At 32.4% G+C, this 26,274-nt stretch overlaps 3 protein-coding genes and 1 long non-coding RNA gene across 5 annotated transcripts; 2 read left to right on the top strand and 2 right to left on the bottom strand.

The window, feature by feature from the left end:
* Nucleotides 1-1,052: 1,052 nt before the first annotated feature.
* LOC142223516 (protein disulfide-isomerase A5) lies at nucleotides 1,053-3,332 on the top strand. The gene is made up of 4 exons (XM_075293405.1): nucleotides 1,053-1,184; nucleotides 1,238-1,883; nucleotides 1,943-2,548; nucleotides 2,611-3,332. Exons 1-4 carry the CDS (start codon nucleotides 1,161-1,163, stop codon nucleotides 2,889-2,891), a joined length of 1,557 nt encoding a protein of 518 aa, XP_075149520.1. The 5' UTR covers nucleotides 1,053-1,160; the 3' UTR covers nucleotides 2,892-3,332.
* Nucleotides 3,333-7,508: 4,176 nt separating this feature from the next.
* Nucleotides 7,509-8,734, bottom strand: RpL24 (ribosomal protein L24). Its single transcript, XM_075293403.1, has 3 exons — nucleotides 8,652-8,734; nucleotides 8,394-8,469; nucleotides 7,509-8,322 (listed from the first exon to the last, which is right to left on the bottom strand). Exons 1-3 carry the CDS (start codon nucleotides 8,654-8,656, stop codon nucleotides 7,933-7,935), a joined length of 471 nt encoding a protein of 156 aa, XP_075149518.1. The 5' UTR covers nucleotides 8,657-8,734; the 3' UTR covers nucleotides 7,509-7,932.
* Nucleotides 8,735-10,235: 1,501 nt separating this feature from the next.
* On the bottom strand, nucleotides 10,236-10,842 carry LOC142226915 (uncharacterized). Its single transcript, XR_012719772.1, has 2 exons — nucleotides 10,487-10,842; nucleotides 10,236-10,429 (listed from the first exon to the last, which is right to left on the bottom strand). It is a non-coding gene; the product is annotated as an uncharacterized LOC142226915 (long non-coding RNA).
* A 1,071-nt stretch (nucleotides 10,843-11,913) lies between these two features.
* LOC142223513 (uncharacterized) lies at nucleotides 11,914-15,904 on the top strand. 2 transcript variants are annotated; one of them, XM_075293401.1, is made up of 5 exons: nucleotides 11,914-12,049; nucleotides 12,177-12,283; nucleotides 12,397-12,696; nucleotides 12,792-12,914; nucleotides 14,082-15,904. In XM_075293401.1, exons 2-5 carry the CDS (start codon nucleotides 12,215-12,217, stop codon nucleotides 14,955-14,957), a joined length of 1,368 nt encoding a protein of 455 aa, XP_075149516.1. In that variant the 5' UTR covers nucleotides 11,914-12,049; nucleotides 12,177-12,214; the 3' UTR covers nucleotides 14,958-15,904. The 2 variants fall into 2 exon arrangements, with proteins under 2 accessions (XP_075149516.1, XP_075149517.1); XM_075293402.1 differs by having other exon boundaries at nucleotides 11,930-12,049; nucleotides 12,174-12,283.
* The last annotated feature ends 10,370 nt before the right edge of the window (nucleotides 15,905-26,274 follow it).

Here is a 26,274-nt window from a genome sequence, read left to right as displayed (position 1 = left end):
CAACAAATAACAAGCCATTGTATGTTTTTATTCAACTTCATTGTTTAATATTGTCAAAGCATGCTGTATTGACAACAAAAACGCTAGGAAACGTGAAAAGGGAAGTATTCGCCGTCAAGCTTATTGTATTTACCGTTGCGCCGAAAATGTTTCGCCTACCGCCTATCGCCTTGGTTATATTTACACACTAATGGTGTTTTCTTTTCTGAAAAAAGGGCTTTGCCTTCATTTTGTCTGTACAGAATGCGCATCTTTAAAATGTTACCAGCAACCTAAAAAAATGCTATAATTTCAGCGGGCAGAAAAGAATTCAAAGAAGGAAACAGGGCAATCGCAGCACTCCAGTTTGTTGGCAGTGCTGAAAATGCCCGTAATTTGCCTCTATGCGTGGCACTATTTTCACAACAGAATTCGAAGCCTTTTCGCACTTTTGCCTGTTTTTTTTTTAGAAAAGAACCTAAAAAGTACATTCTCCGGGCAAAATGCATAAAAAGTGCGCATTTTTTACAAGAAAAGAAAACACCATAAATGTATCCAGAAGGACGCCTAATAATTGCACTCATGCGATACTTTTTTGTAGTAGCTTGGCGTGATACAACTTCTCAATAGTGACGGCGCTTTTCCGAGGAGCTTGGGTACCTTCTTCCGAGGAGCTTGGGTACCTTCTCTGAAAACAATTGGATTGAACCAGCTGAAGTCAACGACATTATTATTCATACTATTCGCATGAGACGTGATCCATGTGATGCTTTAAATTATAGCTCCCACCTACACCGAATGCAAATTTTTTCAAATGCAAACGTTTTTAAGAAATCGGATAAATTTTTCACTTTGTTCAAAGGTGAAGTCATATATCCTTTTCGTGTTATTTTAACTGATAAAACGATTTTCGAAAACTTCAATTAATATTTTCCAAGAAGTCAAGAATTTTACTTCCAAACCGCCAATATCGTCAGAAGAAAAAAACTGGCATTGAAGATATTGAGTACTCTTTTACTAGTAACGAGTACTCAAAAAATTAGTCAGTAACGAGTACTTGTAATCAAATACTCGTTACTTTCCCAACACTAGCTGGCAATACTCACCATATGTGCTTCGTAGGTTGTGATTTTTTAGATCTTCCAATTTTCTTTAGTAGAAATTATGTTTATTAGTGAGAAATGCATTTAAAACTTGTAGTAATTGTACGTATAACAACGATCCGCCCACACATATATTTTATTACATTTAATTATAGTTTTTAGCCATACTTACGCCACCGATTACAAAACCGGCTTTCGGCAAAATAAAAGGAAATGCGGTAGTCGATGACATTGTGGATTACAAAGATTTCAAAAAACTGTTGCGTACAAAAACCAATGTTTTGGTTTTGTACTCTAGCAATATAAAGCAATCCAGTGAACAAATACGAATTTTCAAGGAGACGGCAGATGTCGTTAAAGGAACGGGTACCATGATTTTAATGGATTGTTCACAAGCGGAGAAAAAGAAACTGTGTAAGAAACTAAAAGTAAGTCCCGATCCAGTGGTCCTAAAACACTATAAGGATGGCGATTATCATAAAGACTATGATCGTCAAATGACAGCGACATCAATGGTTAATTTTATGCGTGACCCAGGAGGAGACTTGCCATGGGAAGAAGACCCAGTAGGAAGAGATGTTATACACTTTGCTGATTATGTTAGTTTTTTGAAGCATTTGAAAAAAGATATACGTCCTATGCTGGTTATGTTTTATGTTCCTTGGTGTGGATTCTGCAAGAGATTGAAACCAGATTTCTCTAAAGCAGCAACGGAATTAAAATCCGAAGGCTATGTACTTGCAGGCATGGATGTAGAAAGACAAGAAAATGCTTTAGCTAGAAGGGCATACAATATTACAGGTAAAATACAATTAAAGTAACAAAGGACACTTGTATTAGTATTCCATGTATTTTTGTAGGTTTTCCAACTATCATATATTTTGAAAATGGAAAATTAAAACAAATCTATGAAGGTGATAATAACAAAGATGGCATAGTGGCTTTTATGCGCGATCCCAGTTCAGTTTCCATTAAGAAACCCAAAGAAATTGACTGGTCTGCCGATGCCAACTCGGAAATCGTGCATCTCACAAAGCAAGGGTTTGAACCTGCCTTAAAAGACGAGAAATCGGTTTTAGTTATGTTCTATGCACCCTGGTGTGGTCATTGCAAACGTATGAAACCAGAATACGAAAAGGCTGCCTTGGAAATGAAACAACAGAATATACCTGGTGTGTTAGCGGCCTTAGATGCCACCAAAGAGAGTTCCATTGCTGAGCAATATAAGGTCCAAGGTTATCCTACAATAAAGTACTTTGTAAATGGCCAATTCAAGTTCGATGTCAATGTAAGAGATGCAGATAAGATTATAGAATTCATGAAAGATCCTAAAGAGCCTCCACCACCACCGCCGCCAGAAAAAAGTTGGGAAGAGGAAGACACTGAAGTAGTTTTTCTAAAAGATGACAATTTTTCAACAACGCTGAAGAGGAAAAAGCATGCTCTCGTCATGTTTTACGCACCATGTAAGCGACAAATAAAGATCGATTTCTTAAAGTTTTTCAGTTATAATTTTTTCCACTAATAGGGTGTGGTCATTGTAAAAGTACAAAACCTGAATTTAATGCTGCCGCCAAGGCTTTAAAGGATGATTCTCGAATGATACTGGCTGCTGTTGATTGTACCCTAGAAAATACGGTGTGTTCCCAGCATGATGTTCGTGGCTATCCTACCATTAAGTATTTTTCATATTTAAAAACAAAACAAGAATATAATGGTGGGCGTAAACGTGAAGACTTTATTGCGTACATGAAAAAAGCTAATGAAGCAGTGTCCAAGACCAAGTCCGAACAACATGAAGAGTTGTAGGCTAATGGGGAAGATACTACAATCAATTTACTACCATCAGCGAAACAATTATTGAGTGGTATTACAAAACTGTGACATATATATTCCAGTATTGTATCTATCATCCAACATCACTAGTTAAATGGCAAATTCAAAATTTCGGCTTAAAAAGTAAACAAATTTGAAAATTTAATATCGATATTTAAAAAAAATTCAAATTTGTAAGAATTTTCAAAGTTTCAATTATTTTTTTGAATACCGTTGTACGAAATCGTTTACCTACGATGTAACATTGCATTTGCATGGGATGACTGATATAATTTAATTATTCTATTTAGAGTTTTATATAATTTTTATATCTTATACATTAATATTATATAGTGTATTTTCCTCGAAAATCCACCTATTATCTTCCTATGAGAATCTCGAGCTCAAATAAGAAACAATCCAGTGTTATTTTAACATCTCAATGTGTTTTTATTATTATATTTATTTTTGAAAAATAACTCTGAATTATTTTAAATGAAAAGAAATACAAAAATACTATGAAAGTAAAAATGAAAACTTTTTCTGCGAAAGAATCTACAGAAACCATTAAACTTTTCGTTTTTCGCAAAGAATTTTCTTCGAAAGGAAAGGCTTTATTGTTCCGTAAAATTAGAATATTTTGTCAAAGCATTCATTTCAAAATTTGTCCTCGTTTATAGGCCCTACATATACGCACGAAATCCAATTTTTTTCGAGATTTCAATTATATTTTGCATTTATTGAGTCAATGGCAAATTACTTTTATAAGGCAAAGTACTTTTGGACTCTAGTTAAAGTCGATTTTGGAAGTGTAATTTAAATATCGTATTGGCTTGTATTAGAAAGTTTTATCAACATTTCATTCCTTGAGAAAATTTTGGGACAATTTTTGTCAGATTTTTTTTTGTATAAACTTTATTTTATTGAAAATTTTCCAAACTTGAATTGAATAAAAATTGTTTAGAAGCTTAAAACATTAGTTAACCCTCTAATGCCCAATGAATAAGGATGCTTTTAGTAAAACAAACACAGACAACAAAAATGAAAAAAAAAATAAAACTTTGTTGAGCCTTTTCAAAAGCCTTTACAGCATATACTGAATTTTACCGTATACATTTTTCTTGATTAGTTTTCTTGCTTTTGTGTCCTTAACATTGAATATTTAATCAGCTGACAAAAAATTTGGGGCATTAGAGGGTTAATAGAAAATTTTGTCAAGTATATCTCTTATAGTAAATTTTGTCAAAGTTTAAATAGAACATTTTGTCAAAATATTTTTTTACAAGATTTTAGTAAAAATCTAAAGAAAATTTAATTGAATTTGTTGAAATTGTGTATATGGCAAAATCTTCTCAAAATTAGAAAGCCGGCACTTGGCCGATATTTCGTTACCTATTTCGCATTGGATTCATGTAAGCTCACTTGAGACACTTTCTGCCGGAGTGCAAAATACCGACTGAAAACAATTTTTTGTATTTTTATACCCTTCACCAGTACAGTGGTACAGGGTATAATAAGTTTGTGCATTTGTATGTAACGCCAAGAAATAGTGGTCATAGACCCATCTTTTATTATACAGATCGGCTTAGAATTAAATTCTGAGTCGATTTAGCGATGTTCGTCTGTCTGTCCGTCCGTCCGTCTGTCTGTATATGTAATTTTGTGCACAAAGTACAGCTCGCAATTTAAGTCCGATCGTCCTCAAATTTTGCATAGGGCCGTTTCTTGGGACAGAGACAATCGCTATTGGTTTTGGAAAAAATCGGTTCAGATTTAGATATAGCTGCCATATATATTTATCCCCGATGTGGTCATAGTTAGCGTGTTTATCAACCGATTTTCTTGAAATACCGTACATCCAAATATTTTATGAATCTCGAAAATCTTGCAAACTCGGTTCAGATTTAGATATAGCTCCCATATATATCTTTCGTCTGATTTAGACTCATATGACCACAGAGGCCAAAGTTTACTACCGATCTTCGTTTTGCACAGAGTATAGAATTGACATTCTACCAATGCTTGGTAAATTTGATTGAAATCGGTTCAAATTTAGATATAGCTCCCATATATATCTTTCGTCCGATTTGAACTTATATGGCCACAAAAGCCAGAGTTTTGCCGTGATTTGCTTCAAATTTTGCACAAGGGGTACGTTTAATAGTATCGTTAATTGTGTCAAATTTTGTTAAAATCGGTTCAGATTTAGATATAGCTCACATATATATCTTTCACCCGATTTGGACTTATATGGGCTCAAAAGCCAGAGTTTTGCCCTGACTTACTTCAAATTTTGCACAAGCAGTACTTTTAACGATACTATTGTATGTGCCAAATATGGTCAAAATCGATTCAGATTTAGATATAGCTCCAATATATATATTTCGTCCGATTTGAACTTATATGGCCTCAAAATCTAGGGTTTTGCCGTGATTTGCTTCAAATTTCGCACAAGGAGTACGTTTAGTAGTATAGTTAAGTGTGGAAAATTTGGTTGAAATCGGTTCAGATTTAGATATGGCTCCCATATATATCTCCCGTCCGATTTGCACTCATATGACCAGGGGGGCGAAAGTTATACTCCCATTTACGTGAAATTTCGCATAGATAGAAGAATTATTATTCTAACTATGCATGTCAAATTTAGTCAAAATTGGTTCAGATTGTATATAGCTCCCATATAAGTACACCAGAGTTGGGGAAATATGGTAGACTGTTTCATATTTTAGACCCATTTCAATGGGATTTTCCTCCAATTGACTAGATAGTTTCCTCAGAGAATACAAATATGGCCAAAATTCTCACACTTTACACAAAATTCTGTGATGATTTCCCCATATCTTAGCCATATCCTACACACTGCAATGCCAAAATTTCCACAGAACGGATGAGTTTTAAATAAGGCTCCATGTCGCCCGACTAGACCAAATAATATATCACAACTCACACTTGACCACATATCTTGGAGAGATCTAACCAATATCCTTGTAAAATCGCCACTGCTGAGTAGCAAAAATTGTAAATATTACTCTAATTGTCCTATATCTCGAATACATATGTATCGCCTGAATCATAAATCTATTTTGTACAATTGCATTAAAATTTCTCTCGCTTCATATTTCCCATATTTTTTTACTAACATTGTGTTTTATCCCAGGGCGTTAGCCGATTTAAATTTTAATTCTAGAGTTTTTGTAGAAGTACAAAAAATTGTTTCCATTAAAAGTATTTGTATCTGGAAATGCAAACTTTTATATAGCTCCCAGCAAATTTTAAGTAGTTGAGATGGTAACACAAATGTTTGTCTACATAGTGGGGAAGGGTATAATATAGTCGGCTCCGCCCGACTTTGGACTTTACTTAATGTAATATAAACATTAATTTCTCAAACTCCAATCAAATTCCCTGACCTATTTTACTTCGTTTTCCATTAGCAAACCTAGAAATCAATTTGAAGGAGAAAGTGACAAAGTATTTTTAAATTCTTGTTAACTCACAACAGATTTGTCCTATTTCATTTTGCCTTAGGACAATTAATCATGGGTACATGGAATTTGCAAACCGCATTGGAGACCGAATTTAGATTTGTGATAATTCATCCTGTTAATAGAAATATGGTTAAAGGACTGTAGGAACTTACGCTACGTACTGGACATTGGATTTGTTTTTAGAAAATTTCTACATATAGCCTATCTAGATTTGACTACTTTATCATCTTCAAACGCAAATTACCCTCACCCTAAGGAGTCATATATATTCGACAACCTCCACCTTAACTTCTTGATACTGCGTAAAACAGCGAGTCTTTAACAATTGGCCTATAAACTCCATTTTTATGCGTTCATTATTTAGTAACCCCATCTGCATATATGCTTCCATCAACATTCTGATCCACAGGTGGCGGTATCGGTAAACCTAAGGTTAATATTTAGAAATTTAACTCAATGGCTACATATTTTCTTTCATAATTTCGATCCAAACACCTTGGCTGGTGTTGAAAAATCCCAAATAACACAAACAAAAACTATCGGGTATGTTCTGGATTTCCCTTCACATGTCCTGATTTATTGATGCCCATGTTCCCAAATCCACTTCCAGGTGAATGTGAATCAATTCCACGATTTTCGTGTCCTACGATCCACTTTCACCGGAATTTTCGTGGAATCAATTCACTTGCAAAAGTCTTGGTGAAAGTTGAATTATGTCCAAGATGGGTGTATTTCCGGTTAAAAAAAAGTACTCGCGTAAAAAAATTGAAATGTTTTATATTTAATACATGAGTTTTATTAAAACTGCGTCATTTTTAATTAAAAAATAATAAATTATAATAAGTCTATTTATTCAACTTATTTTGATTTCCGCCTTAGTGAATTTTTGGGTGATTTGTGCAACTGGTGCAGCTGGTTACAGAAAAGTTCAAAAAAGAACGTGGAATTAAGAACACCAAATTTTCACGTTCGTGGATTTGACGTGAATAGTGGAATTGAAGTGGATATCTCTTCACCGCCAAAATTTAATCAATTCTATATTGAAAAATTCTTTGACAAATACTAACTCAGCTTCACTTCAAGATTATTCCCGCAAGACTTCTAAGAGAAAGTTCTTAAATAACCGTTAGCACTGTAATGTGTTATTTTTTTCTCGCATCTTTAGTAAATCGCCTCATACAAATGTTCCGGGAATCACAAATAGTTTTCCCAACTTTAGCAATTCAACCTTTTGTTTACCAATTACGGTATATATGGCCATTAGGTTAATTAAAAAAATGTATCCACATTTACTAACACTCATATCGGAGCAAAAATGCGCTCTTATCTTTCCACAAATAATCAAAACAAATTAAAATTTTTTGTCTCCTATACGGATTTCAACACCCGTAAAGATTTTATTCCTTTTTTTTGTATATTTTTATTTTTTTTTTTTTCACATCACTTCCGTAAACTTTCTTGGATTGCTCTGCTATACGGTTGTTGGTTTGCAAAAAAAGCACTTAATTTATATAAACACTTCACTTCCTTCGGCCTTCTTGCCAAATTTACCGCTTGCCACCTACGCGAGGAGCAGCTTTTTGTGAAACTTTAGCAGCCTTTTGCTTGGGAGCAGCCTTAGCTTTAGGAGCAGCAGGTTGGGTGGCCTTCTTGGCAGCCTTGGTGGCGCGCTTTTGGTCCTTGGCAGCTTTGATGGCTTGTTCGCGTTGAGCACGACGTACCTCAGGTTTCATGTTACGCTTAGCCATAATTTCGGCCAAGGAAGCACCGACAATAGCGCGTTGGAACTTTTGTGTCCTGCGGGTACGCTTCTTGGTGGCTTCTTCAACGATACCTTTGCGATGCTTGCGACGGTACAAGACGGTCCAGGTAACCTTACGGGGATTACGCTTCATCAGGTAAGAGCGTTCGCACTTCTTGTCCAAGAAAGTGAAGGTCTGAAAAAATAATAAAAAAAAATAATTAGCCTCTTTTAATAAGAAAACTTAATTTCAAATGCCAGTCCTACCTTGCCATCAATTTTGACCATGGTCTTGCCATGACCGGGGTAGATTTTGTACCCACTGAATGAACACAAACCGATTCTGCAAAATTATAAACAAAAATTTCACCATTAGCTTTCAATCGTTTGAAAAAGCAAAGTTTAGATAGTTTCTCCATTGCCTTCTGCAATTATTTCAATTTTTTGTACTGTTTGGAGCTTTTAGATGTTTTGTATATTTCCCAATTATTTTTTCACCAAAAAACTATTAAAGAAAATACGTACTTCATCTTGCGTTGTTGTCAGTAGAAAGAAACGGAAACGGGCGAAGAGATGACAGCTGTCAAATGAACAATAACAAAACGTTTAGCGACATCTGCTGGTGGAAGCGCTTACACAAAGTCAATTACTGAAAACGTAACAGCATGTTTATGCGCCGTCCAGACTATAAGTTTATCCGGACGACAGTACTCGTGTCGAACATATCCCATATATTTGCCACAATATAATGGTGTTTTCTTTTCTGAAAAAAGTGCTTTGCCTTCATATTGTCTGTACAGAATGCGCATTTTTAAAATGTTACCAGCAACCTAAAAAATGCTATCATTTCAGCGGGCAGAAAAGAATTCAAAGAATGAAACAGGGCAATCGCAGCACTCTCGTTTGTTGGCAGTGCTGAAAATGCCCGTAATTTGCCTCTATGCGTGGCGAAAAGGCTTCGCATTCTGTTGTGAAAATAGCGCCACGCATAGAGGCAAATTACGGGCATTTTCAGCACTGCCTACACATTACAAACACAGACATTCCGCCCGGAATAACTTATAACCTGGACGACGCATTAGGCCGCGAAATGCAAAGCAACTTCTTTTATACTACGTTCGCACTAGACACGAAATCTCGCTATTTAGAACCAAAATCTCTTTACAAATCTCACGTGTTCGGACTGGCAAAATAACGAGATTTCGTAGATTTGAGGATTTAACAGTTGTTTGTAAATATATCAATACAAAGACAAACTCGTGTTTGCACACGCACACACACATCCCTACCAACATTTTTTGAATTTGGGCGCTTCTGAGAATCCTCACTACGTCGAAAACAGTCGTATACGATATCCAAAACTCCTCGGAAAAGTGCCGTCACTATTGAGAAGTTGTACCACGCCAAGTTACTACAAAAAAATATCGCATGAGTGCAATTATTAGGAGCCCTTCTGGATACATTAGAAGGACGCCAATAAGAGCCCCTTCAAACAATCAGACAAAGTGCATTTTAAGATAGTTGTAAAAGAATCATTGTGGTCAAGTAAAACACGATTGTTTACATGTTTATTAATTTTATGAAACATTTATAAATTGTCATAAATAATTACATTTATACGACTATCACATCACATTTAACACATTTTTATGCATTAATAAGAGATTGATGTTGAGTTACAAGTTGTAAGTTAAATGTTGTAGCGTCTATCAGCCAGTACTTTTATTCCCAATGGAGGCAGCGTGTCTGGAAAAATATTTGAAAAACTATCACTTTATTCCATTTGGAAAGTCAAAAATTGTTCACCAATTTACTTTTCACAATTTTAAGCGTACCCTGCCAACATTTTTTGAATTTGGGGACTCTTTTGAGAATCCCCACTACGTCGGAAACAATCATATACGACATCAAAAACTCGTCGGAAAAGCGCCGTCACTATTGAGAAGTTGTACCACGCCAAGTTACTACAAAAATGTTTCGCATGAGTGCAATTATTAGGTGCCTTTATAGATCAATTTAGAACGACGCCAATAAGGGACCCTCCAAACAATCAGAAAAAGTGCATTTTAAGATAGTTGTAAAAGAATCATTGTGGTCGAGTAAAACACGTTTGTTTAGATATTTATTAATTTGACTAAACATTTACAAATTCTTAAAAATATAACATTTATACCACTATCACATAACATTTAACATAATTTTTGGCATTAATGATGATGTTGAGTTACAAGTAGCGAGTTACATGTTGCTGCGTCTATCAACCAGTGTTTTTATTCCATGGAGGCAGCGTGTCTGTAAAATATCTGAAAAACAATCACTTTATTCCATTTGGAAAATCACCAAATTGTTCACCAATATACCTTTCACAATTTTAAGCGTATAATCTATGTTTTCAGAACTTTATTTTCGTTTTTATTTAATTAAAATATAACAAGCTGGTTGCGCTTGGCGTTTCACAAAAAAATGGCTTTTTTAACAGTAGGGATGGCAAATTACTTGCATGTACTTTTTGATGTACCTTTTCATGATGGTTGAAGTGACATTTACGAGTCTGTGGTAACGATGAGGTTGAAATGGAACTTTGAAATGCTGGCAGGGTAATAACTATGTTTTCAGCACTTCATTTTCGTTTTCATTGAAATAAATTATAATAAGCCAGTTGCGCCTTGTGTTTCACAAAATATAAAATGGCTCTTGTAACAATAGTGATGGCAAAATACTATCACAGTTGGCGATTGTTGCAGTGTCACTTATCTACAGGGATTTATCTACAAGGAAAATTGGGGCTGGGTTGCAAAAAGTGCATTTTTAGTACTAAAACCACAGTTGTACAAGGCAGAATAGGGGATTTTGAAAGAGATTTTCTTAAAATCCTCTACGACCCAGTTGATATTTGCCTATTGCATATCTACTGAGATCTATGAGGATTTCGGCCAAAATCCTCGTTTACAAGGATTTCGTGTCTAGTGCGAACGTAGTATTACACCTATCAGAAATAATTAATACTACGTGTGCATTAGACACAAAATCTCTTTATAAATCTCAAGTGTTCGGACTGGCAAAATTATGACATTTCCTAGATTTGAGGATTTAACAGTTGTTTGTGTGTGTGCGTATGTGGACACGCACACACACACATTCATCTACAAAGAAAATTAGGGCAGGGTTGCAAAAAGCGCAATTTTAGTACTAAACCACAGTTGTACAAGCCAGTATAGGGAATTTTGAAAGTAATTTTATTGAAATCCTCTACGAGCCAGTTGATATTTGCCTATTGCATATCTACTGAGATCTATGAGGATTTCGGCCAAAATCCTCGTTTAAGCCTAGTACTAAGATCACGTTTTCGCACGAAAAACTGTATATAAAAAATGTCAGCGCGGAATAAATGTGAAATCTTTGTTTTGAGCATTTTAAAGCATATATTTATACAACCCTGGCTTTTTCGCACGAAAAAATAGTCAGGCATATTATATCGCATAAATAAGGTAACATCCCTGGTTTTGAGACCCTATTTACGGAGATAGATGAAGATATTCGTTTTTCGCAGAAACGAACTTAGTACTAAGCATTACGAGGAATTCGTGTCTAGTGCGAATGTAGCATAGTTTTTTTTCGATTGCATGCCAACACGTACGCGCAACACGCGAACATGACGTTATTACAGTAGATTTGTCGCCGCAACGTGTTTTGTCGTAGTATTTATCTGATCGTGTAAGGGCCCTCTATGTTCGACGGCATAATCTATACTGCTGTTTGTTATTGTGATCGATAACACATTTATCGATTATTTAGTCATTGCCGACAATTCGTAGCGACTGGCAACACTGTGAGATTGGTTGTGTTTTAATTGGCGTGTTTTGCGTTCTGGTTGGAACAATAGCAGTTTAATTGTGTTTTAATAATATTTGGATAACTTTAAAGTGAGTTTGTTTATAGCAAGCAGTCTTCTCAAAAAATCTTCCCATAGTCTATATATATATGGTGGAAAATAAAAGTCGGGAGTCTGGCACAATTATTAACATTTGCTCTTACTTTCTCCCAAAGCAGTTTAACAAGAAAGCAACAAATCACCTCATCACAAAACCATGGGGCGCCAGGGATGCGTCATAAAAAGCTCTGCTACTGCTGAAAAGAAAAAGCCAACTACGAAAAAGGTAATTTAACTACTCTGTGTATTACACTATTGTCAATATTATCAAATTAAGTCCATGCGGTCATCGCAAAATTGATAATTTCTTTTGCTTTTCATTTTACAACAACAATGAAGGTTATGCCACATAATGAATTTATGCAACGTATACGTAAATCCTTGTATTTTGGCCAAGATTTTTATGAAAGCGAAAGTTTGGGTGTATCCAAACCATTGGCCGAATATGCATCTGAACTATTCTCCGATACACATCGGGGTCATACCCTAAATCGTTTGTCTTGTGTTGAGGCATCTAGTGTAATACCGGCGACCCCTGCGGCTCTTATAATGGCTCTTATATATTTGGATCGTATAAATGCAACAGATCCCAGCTACGTGAGATGTATAACACCCCAAGAATTATTTATTGTTTCTATGGTGGGTATACTGCAATGACAATGTACTTAAGCTTTGATTTTGTGTGGTGCCTTATCACCTGTTGATAACGTATTTGTTTCTAATTCTATATTTAGATGATTTCAACAAAATTTTATGCAGGTCACGATGAGGAAATTTATTTATCTGATTGGGCTGAGGACGGAAATATGTCGGAAGATCGTTTAAAGGAGTTGGAATTGGAGTTCTTGAGCGCAATTGTAAGTAAAATGCAAATTGTTGTGTTGGAAATTTAAACAACGCTTCCAATTTGGATCACCTGTAGTTTATATACACTACGATAGAAGTGTACATATATCTGGTCACTAGAACATATGGGAATTTTTAAAAGAAAAAACTAACAAGAGAATGTGTTGTATACAACGTCAAGGTCTGCTAACATTCTTTTTAGAAATTAAGGAAAAATACTTCTTAATACTATATGACGCTATGTTGTTTATTACATCAATATTTCTATGAAATAGTATGAACCCTTTGTCCAAAGTCCACAGTAAACGACAGGGTTTCATCCTCTTTAGAAAAATAAGAAGGATTTTAGACTCACGAAAAAATGTAGATATAGAATATAAATATAGAATAAGAAACGCAGACTTGAAGCGATGAGGAAAAACCTACAAACTATTTTGGACTATAATGTACAATTCAACCTCTCAAACGTGAACACTCTGAAAAGGGGAAGCCTCTAAAAGGATACAATTTTCGCCAGGCGTTCGTTATATTATCACAATACAATTAAAGTGTCACAAGCAGATACCTCCCATACGTGCATTCGGTTAGAAATCTTTCATTTATGTTCTATAGAATACAACCTTTTAAGAACGTGCCTTTATAGTATATAGTATTTTTAAGTACATGACAACGACTGAATTTCAGTGGTATGTGAAATAAAAATTTAGTACTATAATTACATCATAAAGAAAAAAATACCACAGCATTTTTAAAATATTGTGACATTTGTAAGAAACACAAACTTTGTTGTTTACTTGTCATCATTTCCTTGACATCTATTTTACTTGACAAATTTTATTTATTTTATTTTTATTTATTTATTTATGTTTTGTATGATTTTACACAACAAGACAATGTCTTATAATTATTGTGGAGATTTCAATAGTTCAAATAATATCCATTTTAATTATTGCTTTAGCTTTAGAATGAGGAAAATATTGACAAACGGAATGTTTGCGATTAGCGGTTCCGAATATCGGAACATGGGGGTATATATATTTTAATACCACTCCAAAAATATTGGCGATGTGGTTTTAATATCTTTGGATTTCTTAGTATCCTCCGGTAAATGGCCATACGTGAAAAATAGTCATTATTGTCATATAGCCGATATTTAATTTTTGTTATTTTTTTTGTAGGAATGGAACATATACATATCGAATGAACAATTTTTCGACAAACTAACATGCATTGAAAAAACTCTGGCAAGGCGAGAAGGCTTACGACGCGGTTGGTTGACCTATTCGGAGTTAATGCAAATGTTGCCCTCTTTTACATTGGCAAAATTTTTGCTCAATAACATAACCATTATGGCTGTAAGTTATGCAGCCAGTGTTATGACTATAGCTGGAGCTTTCTTTTTTGCCGCACAAATACCGGGAACTTCACTGCATCGTACTAGAACCAATAACAATACCAATGGCAATGATATGTTATTAAATGATCCCCAAATAGTACCACTAAACGCCACAATGACCTCGCAAACTTCCAATACATCTGTGATCGATAACACTGGACGACAGCACAATCAAACCTCAACAACACTTGGATTAAATGTTGAAGATGAATTGCTCAAATTAGAAAGACAATATCGTGAAGAAGCTATTCGAGATACTATAAGACAAAGGAATAACGAAATTACTACAGAATCTCGTTTGACCCTACCACAACAACAGTTTATGGCAAAATTGAATGTTCATCAAAAATGTGCCAAATACGAGGGAATACAACAGCAACATGGTTATTGGTTTAATAGTAAGGAGGAATATAGTGATTATGACTCTCGTCTCTCCTATCGCATTATCGATAAAGATAGTCAACATTTCCAATCGCCTTCACTGATTCAACACTATGATGACTTTTCGGATGATATGTTAAATGGCATAAAAACACCTGCAAATTATAAATATACCAATGGGTCAATGACTTCGTTATTGTGGAACTTTTTGAGCGATACTGTACAGCAGCATGCTACGTTTATGCGTTTGCCATTTGTATGGCTCAAATTTATGTGAATATAGCTGGTCTACTGTAAGAGCTAGCTCAAGTTTGTAAAAACTATAATGAATTTGGGCTGCAAATACAATTCACTTTGTAGAGGGCAGGCGAAAACAGCTTATTAAAAAAATTCGGAGGAAAATTTTAAAATCGAAACGAAACTAAAACAATGTTTGTAACACAAGAGAAATCTATGGATTTTCTGAATTAAATCATTATTTTATTTTTTTATATTATATACATATATAAAAATATACCATGACAATATATATGGTATTAAAATAATATGTTATCACAATCCAAATCCAAAAAGGCGATTTTTTTTAATTAAAAAAAAAAAAATAAGCAAGTTTCTACTCAAATTAAGGTATTCTAAAAAATAATAAGCAAATTGGATATTTGCTTAGGGATACTAAAATATATCCGCTACACCTACTTGCTATCGATTTTAATGTAATGAGTATAGCCAATAGCCATCACTCAACTTCTAAGGTAAACCAGCCAGTCGCCACATTTTACCAATTTGGATACATTGCTTTACTTACATTGTTATCTAATTTTTAAACGGTGACCATAAATATACGGCTGGAATAAACAATTTGGTGTCATCAAGAAGTGTTAAATGAAAAATAACCGTCTTTCTGGATTTGATGATGATACATTTTTTTATTGATATTCTACCACAATATATATATTTTTTTAATATTTGCGTAATTTATTTTATTAACATTATAAAATTATTTGAAGAAGTTTATCATTCAAATTGTGTTAGATGTTATTTTTAATCTTTATAAAGTTTCACTAACGTCTATCACACAATTTGGTTTAATTCGATTTTGTATCCTACATAAAATCAATTTTATTCTAATACAATGCAAATATAATTTGCTGATTTATCTAATAAATGTAATCATAAAATGTTTCACTAAAATAAATATATATACAAATATTTTTGAGCATGAAATCCTGAAGTTTTAATTTGCGAATGTTTTTGATTGTAGTGGTGTGCAATATAAATGCGCCTATTAAAAATTCTGCACTCATAGAAGAAAATCTTAAAGAAAAACAGCCGTCAGTGTCTGCTGTTATATTTTTGTAATCTTGGTCTAGCGAAGAACACTTCATAAAAATGTTACCCAAAGGAATTTCAAGAAACCAAAAGAGTTGTTTTATATATTTAGCGTCTTACTTTGTTGTATTACAAATCAGCCGCTTTGTATATCATACCCATATTTACACATTTAATTATTGTAAAAAAGAAAAAAAATAATATTTTGCAAAATCTTATTTCTATAGAAAATTTTGTCAAAATTTTATTTTTAAAGAAAATTTTGTCAACTTTTATTTCTATAGAAAATTTTGCCCAAAATTAATTTCTATAGAAAATTTTGTCAAAATTTAAGTTCTACAGAAAATTTTGTCAAATTTTTATTTCTATAGAAAATTTTGTCAAAATTTTATTTCTAAAGAAAATTTTGCCCAAAATTTATTTCTATAGAAAATTTTGTCAAAATTTTATTTCTATTGAAAAATTTGTCACAATTTTATTTCTATAGAAAATTTTGTCCAAATTTTATCAACATTTTATTTCTATCGAAAATTTTGTCAACATTTTTTTTCTATAGAAAATTTTGTCAAAATTTTATTTCTATAGAAAATTTCAAAATTTTATTTCTATACAAAATTTCAAAATTTTATTTCTATAGAAAATTTAGTCAAAATTTTATTTCTATAGAAAATTTTGTCAACATTTTATTTTTATAGAAAATTTTGTCAAAATTTTATTTCTACCCGTGTAAAAATTGGAGGATCCAATCCTATCTAATAATATCAAATTGGATCTAATTAGATCTGTTCAGATATTAGTTCAGACATAATTGGATATGCACAGATATGCTATATATGATGCTAGATCTGGTTAGATATAATTGCAATCTCATCATATATTGTATAATATCTAATTATATCTGGCATATCTAATAATATATGCTTGGATAGGACCGTATATAGCACTATATCTAATAAGATATGGTAGATATAACATCATATCTGACTATATATGGGTTTAAATACGGTCCAAAATATAATTAAAAACAATCATGAACAAATTAAAAAAATATTTGAAATATACGTCTAAAAAACTATTCGAGATATATACACAAAGTTACAGATGGGAAAAACAACTTTTGTTTATTTAACGGACTTACATAATAAATTTTAAAGTATTTACAAACATGTTCTTCGAGTTTCAGAACATGGTTGAGCTCCTTCACGTCATATAGTTTTAACAATCTAAAGCAGTCAGTTTTGGAAATGGATATAATATGATCAGCGCCAGTTTTTAAATGTTTTATCGGATACTGCTGGTTGACGTCAAAAAGTGTAATAAAAATAAATTGTTGAAAATGCGCAAAGAAGCAATTAACAGACCCATTTAGTATTTGTCGTTCCCATGCGTTTGGAGTATAATTAACCTTTCATCCAAAGCATTATTTAGTATCCAAAGTAGATTGCAAAATTAATTTTTATTTTGAAATATACTCATATAAAAAGACTGCTGTTAATAGGAAACACTGACTGCTGTTTTTTCGGTAAACAAAAAAGTGTTGTTTTAGCAGTTTTTCTGCTAAAGTAGCAAACAATCTGTTGGTTTGGAATAACAGACGTACAGCCCAAAACTTAGTAGTTTGCTTAAATAATAGAAATTCAAACATTAAAAAACATTTAGTAGATTTTGATTATGCAATAACATTTCTGAGCAAGTCGTCCTTTTTAATATATGTCCCACTCGGACATCACCAAACAGTCGTACCTTGAGGATGGGGCTTCTCAACAATACCTTCTTGGTTTTCTAAGCAATTTTGCTTATTGACGCAGGCGCCGAAGTGGATGGAGCCTCATTAGTCAAGATGATTTTAATATTTATATTGTAAATTTCATTTAATACGTTTTACTGCTATTAATTGCGTAAATTGTACTTGTTAAGTTTCAAATAACAAAAGTTTCTTCTTTTTACATCTATCATACGTTCTAATAAATGGGTTCTATACATTATATACAAATTATGGGCTTTTATGCGTTGAAAGATCTCGAAAGATATAATTGTATCAAATAATATACAATTATATCTAATTAGATGTGTCTCATTTTTGAGATCTGATCAGATCCAATTTCATAGCATTTAGATCTGACCAGATATAACCATTTTTCGGATCAGCTCAGATTTGGCCATGTCTTGGCTCAGATCTAATCATATCAAATCAGATCCCCCAATTTTTACACGGGTATAGAAAATTTTCTCAAATTTTTATTTCTATAGAAAATTTTGTCAAAATTTATTTCTATAGAAAATTTTGTCAAAATTTATTTATATAGAAAATTTTGTCAACATTTTATTTTTATAGAAAATTTTGTCAAAATTTATTTCTATAGAAAATTTTGTCAAAAGGAGTATGTTTAATAGTATCGTTAATTGTGTCAAATTTAGTTGAAATCGGTTCAGATTTAGATATAGCTCCCATATATATCTTCCGACCGATTTGGACTTATATGGACCCAAAAGCCAGAGTTTTGCCCTGATTTGCTTCAAATTTTGCACAACAAATACGTTTAATAGTATCGTTAAGTGTGCTTAATTTGGTTAAAATCGGTTCCGATTTAGATATAGTTCCCATATATATCTTTCGTCCGATTTGGATTTATATGGCCTCAAAAGCCAGAGTTTTGCCCTGAGTTGCTTGAAATTTTGCAGAAGGAGTACGTTTTATAGTATCGTTAATTGTGCAAAATTTAGTTGAAGTTGGTTCAGATTTAGATATAGCTCCCATATATATCATTCGCCCGATTTGGTCTAATATGCCCACAGAGGCAAAAGTGCTACTCTGATTTACGTGAAATTTTGCAGAGGGAGTAGAATTGAGCTTGAAACTTTGCACAGGCAGTAGAATTAAGGTTCTGCATGTGCGTGTTTATTTTGGTTGAAATCGGTTCAGATTTTGATATAGCTCCCATATATATCTTTCGCCCGTTTTTCCGTCATATGACCACAGAGGTCAAAGTTGTTATCCGATTTACGTGAAATTTTGCACAGGGAGTAGATTCAACATGTGAAATTTGATTGCAATCGGTTCAGATTTCGATATAGATTCCATATATATGTTTTTCCTATTTAGGGAAAACTGGCCGAAATACCTACATTTTCCTTATCAAATCGCCACTGCTAAGTCGAAAACTTATCAAAATGACTCAAATTTTCCTATTACTCTATTACACATCTATCGACCGATAAATCATAAATACACTTTTGCAAAGTTGCCTCAAAATTGGTTCATATTTAAATGTTTCCCCTATTTATACCCTTCACCACTACTGTGGTACAGGGTATAATAAGTTTGTGCATTTGTATGTAACGCCAAGAAGGAGTAATCATAGACCAACCTTTTAGTATACGGATCGGCTTAGAATTAAATTCTGAGTCGATTTAGCGATGTCCGTCTGTCTGTCTGTCCGTCTGTCTGTCCGTCTGTCTGTCCGTCTGTCTGTCTGTCTGTCTGTCTGTTGATGTATTTTTGTGTGCAAAGTACAGCTCGCAGTTTTAGTCCGATTGTCCTAAAATTTGGTATAGGGTCCTGTTTCGGCTCAAAGACGATCCCTATTGATTTTGGAAAAAATCGGTTCAGATTTAGATATAGCTGCCATATATATTTTTCACCGATCTGGTCATAATTGGCGTGAATATCAACCGATCTTCCTCAAATTCCGTACATCCGAATATTTTATGAGTCTCGAAAAACTTGCAAAATGTCAGCCAAATCGGTTCAGATTTAGATATAGCTCCCATATATAGCTTTTGCCCGATTTACACTCATATGACAACAGAGGCCAGTTTTTAACTCCGATTTAGTTGAAATTTTGCACAGGGAGTAGAATTAGCATTGTAGCTATGCGTGCCAAATTTGGTTGAAATCGGTTCAGATTTAGATATAGCTCCCATATATATGTTTTTCTGATTTCGACAAAAATGGTCAAAATATCAACATTTTCCTTGTAAAATCGCCACTGCTTAGTCGAAAAGTTGTAAAAATGACTCTAATTTTCCTAAACTTCTAATACATATATATCGAGCGATAAATCATAAATAAACTTTTTTGAAGTTTCCTTAAAATTGCTTCAGATTTAAACGTTTCCCATATTTTTTACTAACATTGCGTTCCACCCTAGTGCATTAGCCGACTTAAATTTTGAGTCTATAGATTTTGTAGAAGTCTATCAAATTCTTCCAGATCGAGTGATATTTAAATGTATGTATTTGGGATAAACCTGTATATATAGCCTCCAACACATTTGACGGATGTGATATGGTATCGAAAATTTAGATCTACAAAGTGGTGCAGGGTATAATATAGTCGGCCCCGCCCGACTTTAGACTTTCCTTACTGGTTTTTTACTAACATTGTGTTCCACCTCAGCGCATTAGCCGACTTAAATGTAAAATCTATAAGTATTGCAGAACTCTGTACAGATCTGCTCAGATATACAGAATATATGTGTATGGATTCATATAGCATCCAACACATTGGACGGATTTGATATGGTATCGAAAATGTGGACTTACAAAATGGTGAAGGGTATAATATAGTCGGCCCGCCCGACTTTAGACTTTCCTTACTTGTTTTCTATAGAAAATTTTGTCAAAATTTTATTTCTATAGAAAATTTTGTCAAAATTTATTTCTATAGAAAATTTTGTCAACATTTTTTTTCTATAGAAAATTTTGTCAAAATTTTATTTCTAAAGAAAATTTTGTAAAAATTTATTTCTATAGAAAATTTTGTCAAAATTTATTTCTATGGAAAATTTTGTCAACATTTTGTTTCTATAGAAAATTTTGTCAAAATTTTATTTCTAAAGAAAATTTTGTCAATATTTTATTTCTAAAGAAAATTTTGTCAAAATTTTATTTCTACAAAAAATTTTGTCAAAATTTTATTTCTATAGGAAATTTTGTCAAAATTTTATTTCTGTAGAAAATTTTGTCAAAATTTTATTTCCATAGAAAATTTGTCAAAATTTTATTTCTATAGAAAATTTTGTCAAAATTTTATTTCTATAGAAAATGTTGTCAAAATTTTATTTCCATAGAAAATTTTGTCAAAATTTTATTTCTATAGGAAAATAAAAATATAAAAAAATGTGAAGCACCTTTTAGTTGGAGAGGAATATTTTGCAATATATTCCTCCATTGTAAAATAAAACACAATATTCTTTATTTTCACTACTATTTACCTTTATTTTTATTTTCTTCTTTAATATTTAATTTTTTTACTTTGGATTTTTGCTCTTATTGATTATTAACACACAGAACTAATTGGTTATGTTTTGGCTAAAACACATTGACTCTGATTAAAATTTACTATTGCAAAGCTCATTATTATATGTGATCTACTATTTTAATATTTCTAAATAAGCTTGCATCTAGATTTTATGCATGGGAATTTCCAGTTTATTTTTTTTTTATTCTGATGGACTTGCAATATATGGTTTTCGAATTTCTTGCCAATATAGATATCTTAAAATTATGATATAGTTTTTCTAAAACTAATAAAGTAATATAATTTATTGGTGCTTGTCTCTCACAACATCAACAAATTATTTATCAACTACTGAACGCTAATAGGTTAGTGGCATTGCATTATTTAATATTTAATATATATGGGCTTTATTCATATTACTTAATTTAATTAATATTTTGTCCTACATAAAATAGCAAATAGGTACATTCGTTATATTTTTTAGGTATTCATTTTGGAAGATCTTTAGTTTGATAGGGGATAAATAATAATAATACAGTTAGTTTTGTTTTTGTTTTGAAAGTGCACTTGAGCAGTAGAGATATTTTTAAGGCGAAGATGATGAGATATTATCAAATGGATAGAATAAAAAATAGACTATAAAATTGCAAATTATACATATACATGTATACCAATAGATCCAATAGATTTAGTATGGGCTATATGTCAAGAAATAAACGACATGTGAAGGCTAAGCTGATTTAAGACTTAATGTTATAGTTAAGAAATAAATGAATATTGAAAACTTTAATTTAAAAAAAAAATGGAGGCAAACATTTAATTCAAATCTATTATTAAAAATAAATAATGGTTTAAGTATTATATAGATTAAAATGATTTAAATAAATAAAAAAATATTAAAATCAATTAACTTTAAAATTAATTGGAAATCTATGGAGTTTATTTTTCTCACGGCCATTTTCATGTAACTCCGTTAGTCTTTAACTGCCAGTTAACATAAATTAAATTGCAAATATCTTCTCTCCGGTTAACATTAGCTGAAAATTTTTCGGCAGTTAAGTTCCTAACTGACATATGAAATATATACCCAAGATGACAGATATATTCATAATGCGGTTTAAAAGTTCGTTAGCTAACGTAGCACTAACGGAGCTTTATGAAAATGGGGGTTAAAGAAATTAGTATTGGAAACAGCATAATATCTTTTGAAAAAGTAAAAGGAATTATTTGTTACAGAAATAAATACCACAATCTGAATATGGGTTAAATATTTTAATTAAATAATTTCTGACCGAATTAGGCATTAGGCATACAGGAATTAGGCATACACCAGAAATAGTGAATGCAAATATTTGTATTTTTGTTTTCAAATAAAACTGTCACTCGGGGCCGGCACAAAAGTATCAAATTAGACAGTCAAGATGATTTAAATTTTTTTTATTTTCACGATAAAAGCCGATTTTGATCAACATCAAAAGCCAACTAGTTGATATTGATCAACTATTGAAGTATATTTGGGCCATATATGGTAAAACCGGAATAGGTATATAGAAAGGAAAAATCTGCAAAAACTCCGCAAACAAACCAAACGTGCGTTTAAAAATCGTTCAGACGATTTTGGTCTCATAAAAAGTCGACAAATCGATTTTAAAGTTAGTTAAACACAAAAAAATATTTTCCAATTAAAAAATTGATACAATTAACTTTTGTGATTGATTTTTGTTTCAATTAAAATATTTGTCGAACCAATTAAATTTGATTTCTGTGTAGGTTAGGTGGCAGCCCGATATTTCAGGCTCACTTAGACTATTCAGTCCATTGTGATACCACATTGGTGAACTTCTCTCTTATCACTGAGTGCTGCCCGATTCCATGTTAAGCTCAATGACAAGGGACCTCCTTTTTATAACCGAGTCCGAACGGCGTTCCACATTGCAGTGAAACCACTTACAGAAGCGTTGAAACCCTCAGAAATGTCACCAGCATTACTGAGGTGGGATAATCCACCGCTGAAAAACTTTTTGGTGTTCGGTCGAAGCAGGAATCGAACCCACGACCTTGTGTATGCAAGGCGGGCATGCTAACCATTGCACCACGGTGTGCCAACTATCAATCTGGTTTCCGTAAAGTACATAGCACAACAACAGCTTTGCATGCCATTACAGCATACGTAAATAATCAGCCAGCCCAAGCCGTGTCACATGACTGTCATGGCGCTTGGACCTATCAAGGCATTCGGTACGGTTAGTCATACCCGACAGTTCGGGGACATCGAAAGCACATCCCTACCGGCAGAAAACAAACGATGGGTTCTTACTTATTTTTACGCGCGGTTCGTGTCTGGGATAAAAAGTCAAACCAGCGAGATCCTCAAGTTGGGACCATATCTTCGGCACTGTTCAACCTCTACCTAACCTCCAGCGGAAGTGCACAGGCATAGTCGATGGCGTAACAATTCTGACTACATATCACGTTTGCTACTTGTACCAAAAAAAAAAAACTACCAACATTTTAAGAAAATTTTACCAAACATCTACTAAATTTAAAAAATTCCTATTTTGAAGTTTGTCAAAATTTTATTCCTATGGAAAATTTTGTCTAAAATTTATTGCTATAAAAACTTTTGTCAAAATTTTTTGTCTATAGAAAATTTTATCAAAACTTTATTTCTATAGAAAAATTTATCAATTTTTTTTTTCTATAGAAAATTTTGTCAAAATTTTATATCTATAGAAAATTTTGTCAACATTTGATTTCTATAGAAAAATTTTTTCAAACTTTTATTTCTATAGAAAAATTCTGTCAAAATTTTATTTCTATAGAAAAATTTGTCAAAATGTTTTTTTCTATATAAAATTAAAGTAGTTGAAGAGGAAATTTTGCAAAATCTACCAAAACATCAAGAATTCCAACAATCTACCAAGCAGGAAAAAAGCTACCATTTATGGTAGAATTCTACCAACTGTGGCAACCGTGCTACAAATTCGGGGTTACATTCGACAGTTCTTTCAAGTAGTTTGCCCATGCCACTGCTATTTGTGTTAAGCTCCGCCGTAGAAATAAAGTCCTAAAGACGCTTGCCGGCAGAACTTGGTGTGCGGACGAAGAAATTTTGCAGTATTAAAATGGCTGATGTAGAGTAAGTATTAATAATTTTTTATTATTTTTATATCATATATTATTTCAAATTCTTCGAACAATTTTTTAAGATAGAGTTGTATTCCAAAAGTACATGGAGGGAAAATTTGCAGCAGGGAGAAAAAAATCAGACCTTTTTATCCACACTTTAAGGAAATGCTTACTTGATGTGTTGATCGGCTCATACTAAAGTGATTAAAAAAAAACAAAAATATCATCCGGATAATGTTTGACGACTTTTTGACGGCTCATACTAAAGTGATTAAAAAACAAAAATATCATCCGGATATTGTTTGACGACTTTTTGAATTCTTCGTATCTTCCTAAAAAATTTTTGCAGTTATAAATTTCGCTTTTTATACTTCAGAAGTCTGTGTTTTTTTGTAAATAATATAGCTTTGACTCATTTGAAGAATCATCTAATTCACATAATAAATGTATTATATATTTTTCCAATTGTGGTGTTTTTTCGTTTTAAATTGCATATATGCAACAAAAACTCAAAGTTAAGCAGCAGTTGCAGTGCAACATTGCGTTTCCTAAAAGGACCCTTGTTGACTACATATAAGGTAATTAGCCGGTCAGTGGTAAGCTATGCAGCGCTAGTGTGGACACCTCAGACAAGTGACAGCCAGTGGAATAAGATACGGACCTGTCAGAACGTTGTCCCTAAAACTGGGACCGAATGTCTCCGCAGTACACACCTGTATCATCCCCATGGGGGTGGTTACTGGGCCCATAGCCCCGGAGGAAATATGCCTCTCACGACAGACCAGGTAAATCACGTAAATGCAGCCGCATCATTTCCTACGTATCAGTGATTGATAGCAGAGTAGCTGAGTGGAACCCCATCTGTAACCAAGGGCCACATGACAGGTCCTAAGCGATCACCACCAGATCTCTGTGGACGCATTCCATTTTGATCACAAAAATGGATAATAACCTCGGTTACCACTCGTGCCAAAAATAATCTACCAAAAATTTACAAAAAATCTGCCAAACTTAAAAATATCAAAATTTTATTTCTATAGAAAATTTTGCCTAAATTTTATTTCCATAGAAAATTTTGTCAAAATTTAATTTCTATAGAAAATTTTGTCAAAATTTTATTTCTATAGAAAATTTTGTCAAAATTTTATTTCTATAGTAAATTTTGTCAACATTTTATTTCTATACGAAATTTTGTCAACATTTTATTTCTATAGAAAATTTTGTCAACATTTTATTTCTATAGTAAATTTTGTCAACATTTTATTTCTATAGAAAATTTTTTCAAAATTTTATTTCTATAGAAAATATTGTCAACATTTTATTTCTATAGAAAATTTTGTCAACATTTTATTTCTATAGAAAATTTTCTCAAAATTTTATTTCTATAGAAAATTTTCTCAAAATTTTATTTCTATCGAAAATTTTGTCAAAATTTTATTTCTATAGAAAATTTTGTCAAATTTTTATTTCTATCGAAAATTTTGTCAAAATTTTATTTCTATAGAAAATTTTCTCAAAATGTTATGTTCCCAAATTTTATTTCTATAGAAAATTTTGTCAAAATTTTATTTCTATAGTAAATTTTGTCAACATTTTATTTCTATACGAAATTTTGTCAACATTTTATTTCTATAGAAAATTTTGTCAAAATTTTATTTCTATAGTAAATTTTGTCAAAATTTTATTTCTATAGAAAATTTTGTCAAAATTTTATTTCTATAGAAAATTTTGTCAAAATTTTATTTCTATAGAAAATTTTGTCAAAATTTTATTTCTATAGAAAATTTTGCCAAAATTTTACTTCTATAGAAAATTTTGTCAAAATTTTATTTCTATAGAAAATTTTGTCAAAATTTTATTTCTATAGAAAATTTTCTCAACATTTTATTTCTTT

Source organism: Haematobia irritans, chromosome 2 (genome assembly GCF_050003625.1).
Source record: "Haematobia irritans isolate KBUSLIRL chromosome 2, ASM5000362v1, whole genome shotgun sequence".
Taxonomy (NCBI): domain Eukaryota; kingdom Metazoa; phylum Arthropoda; class Insecta; order Diptera; family Muscidae; genus Haematobia; species Haematobia irritans.
This window is presented reverse-complemented; position numbering and strand designations above follow the sequence as displayed.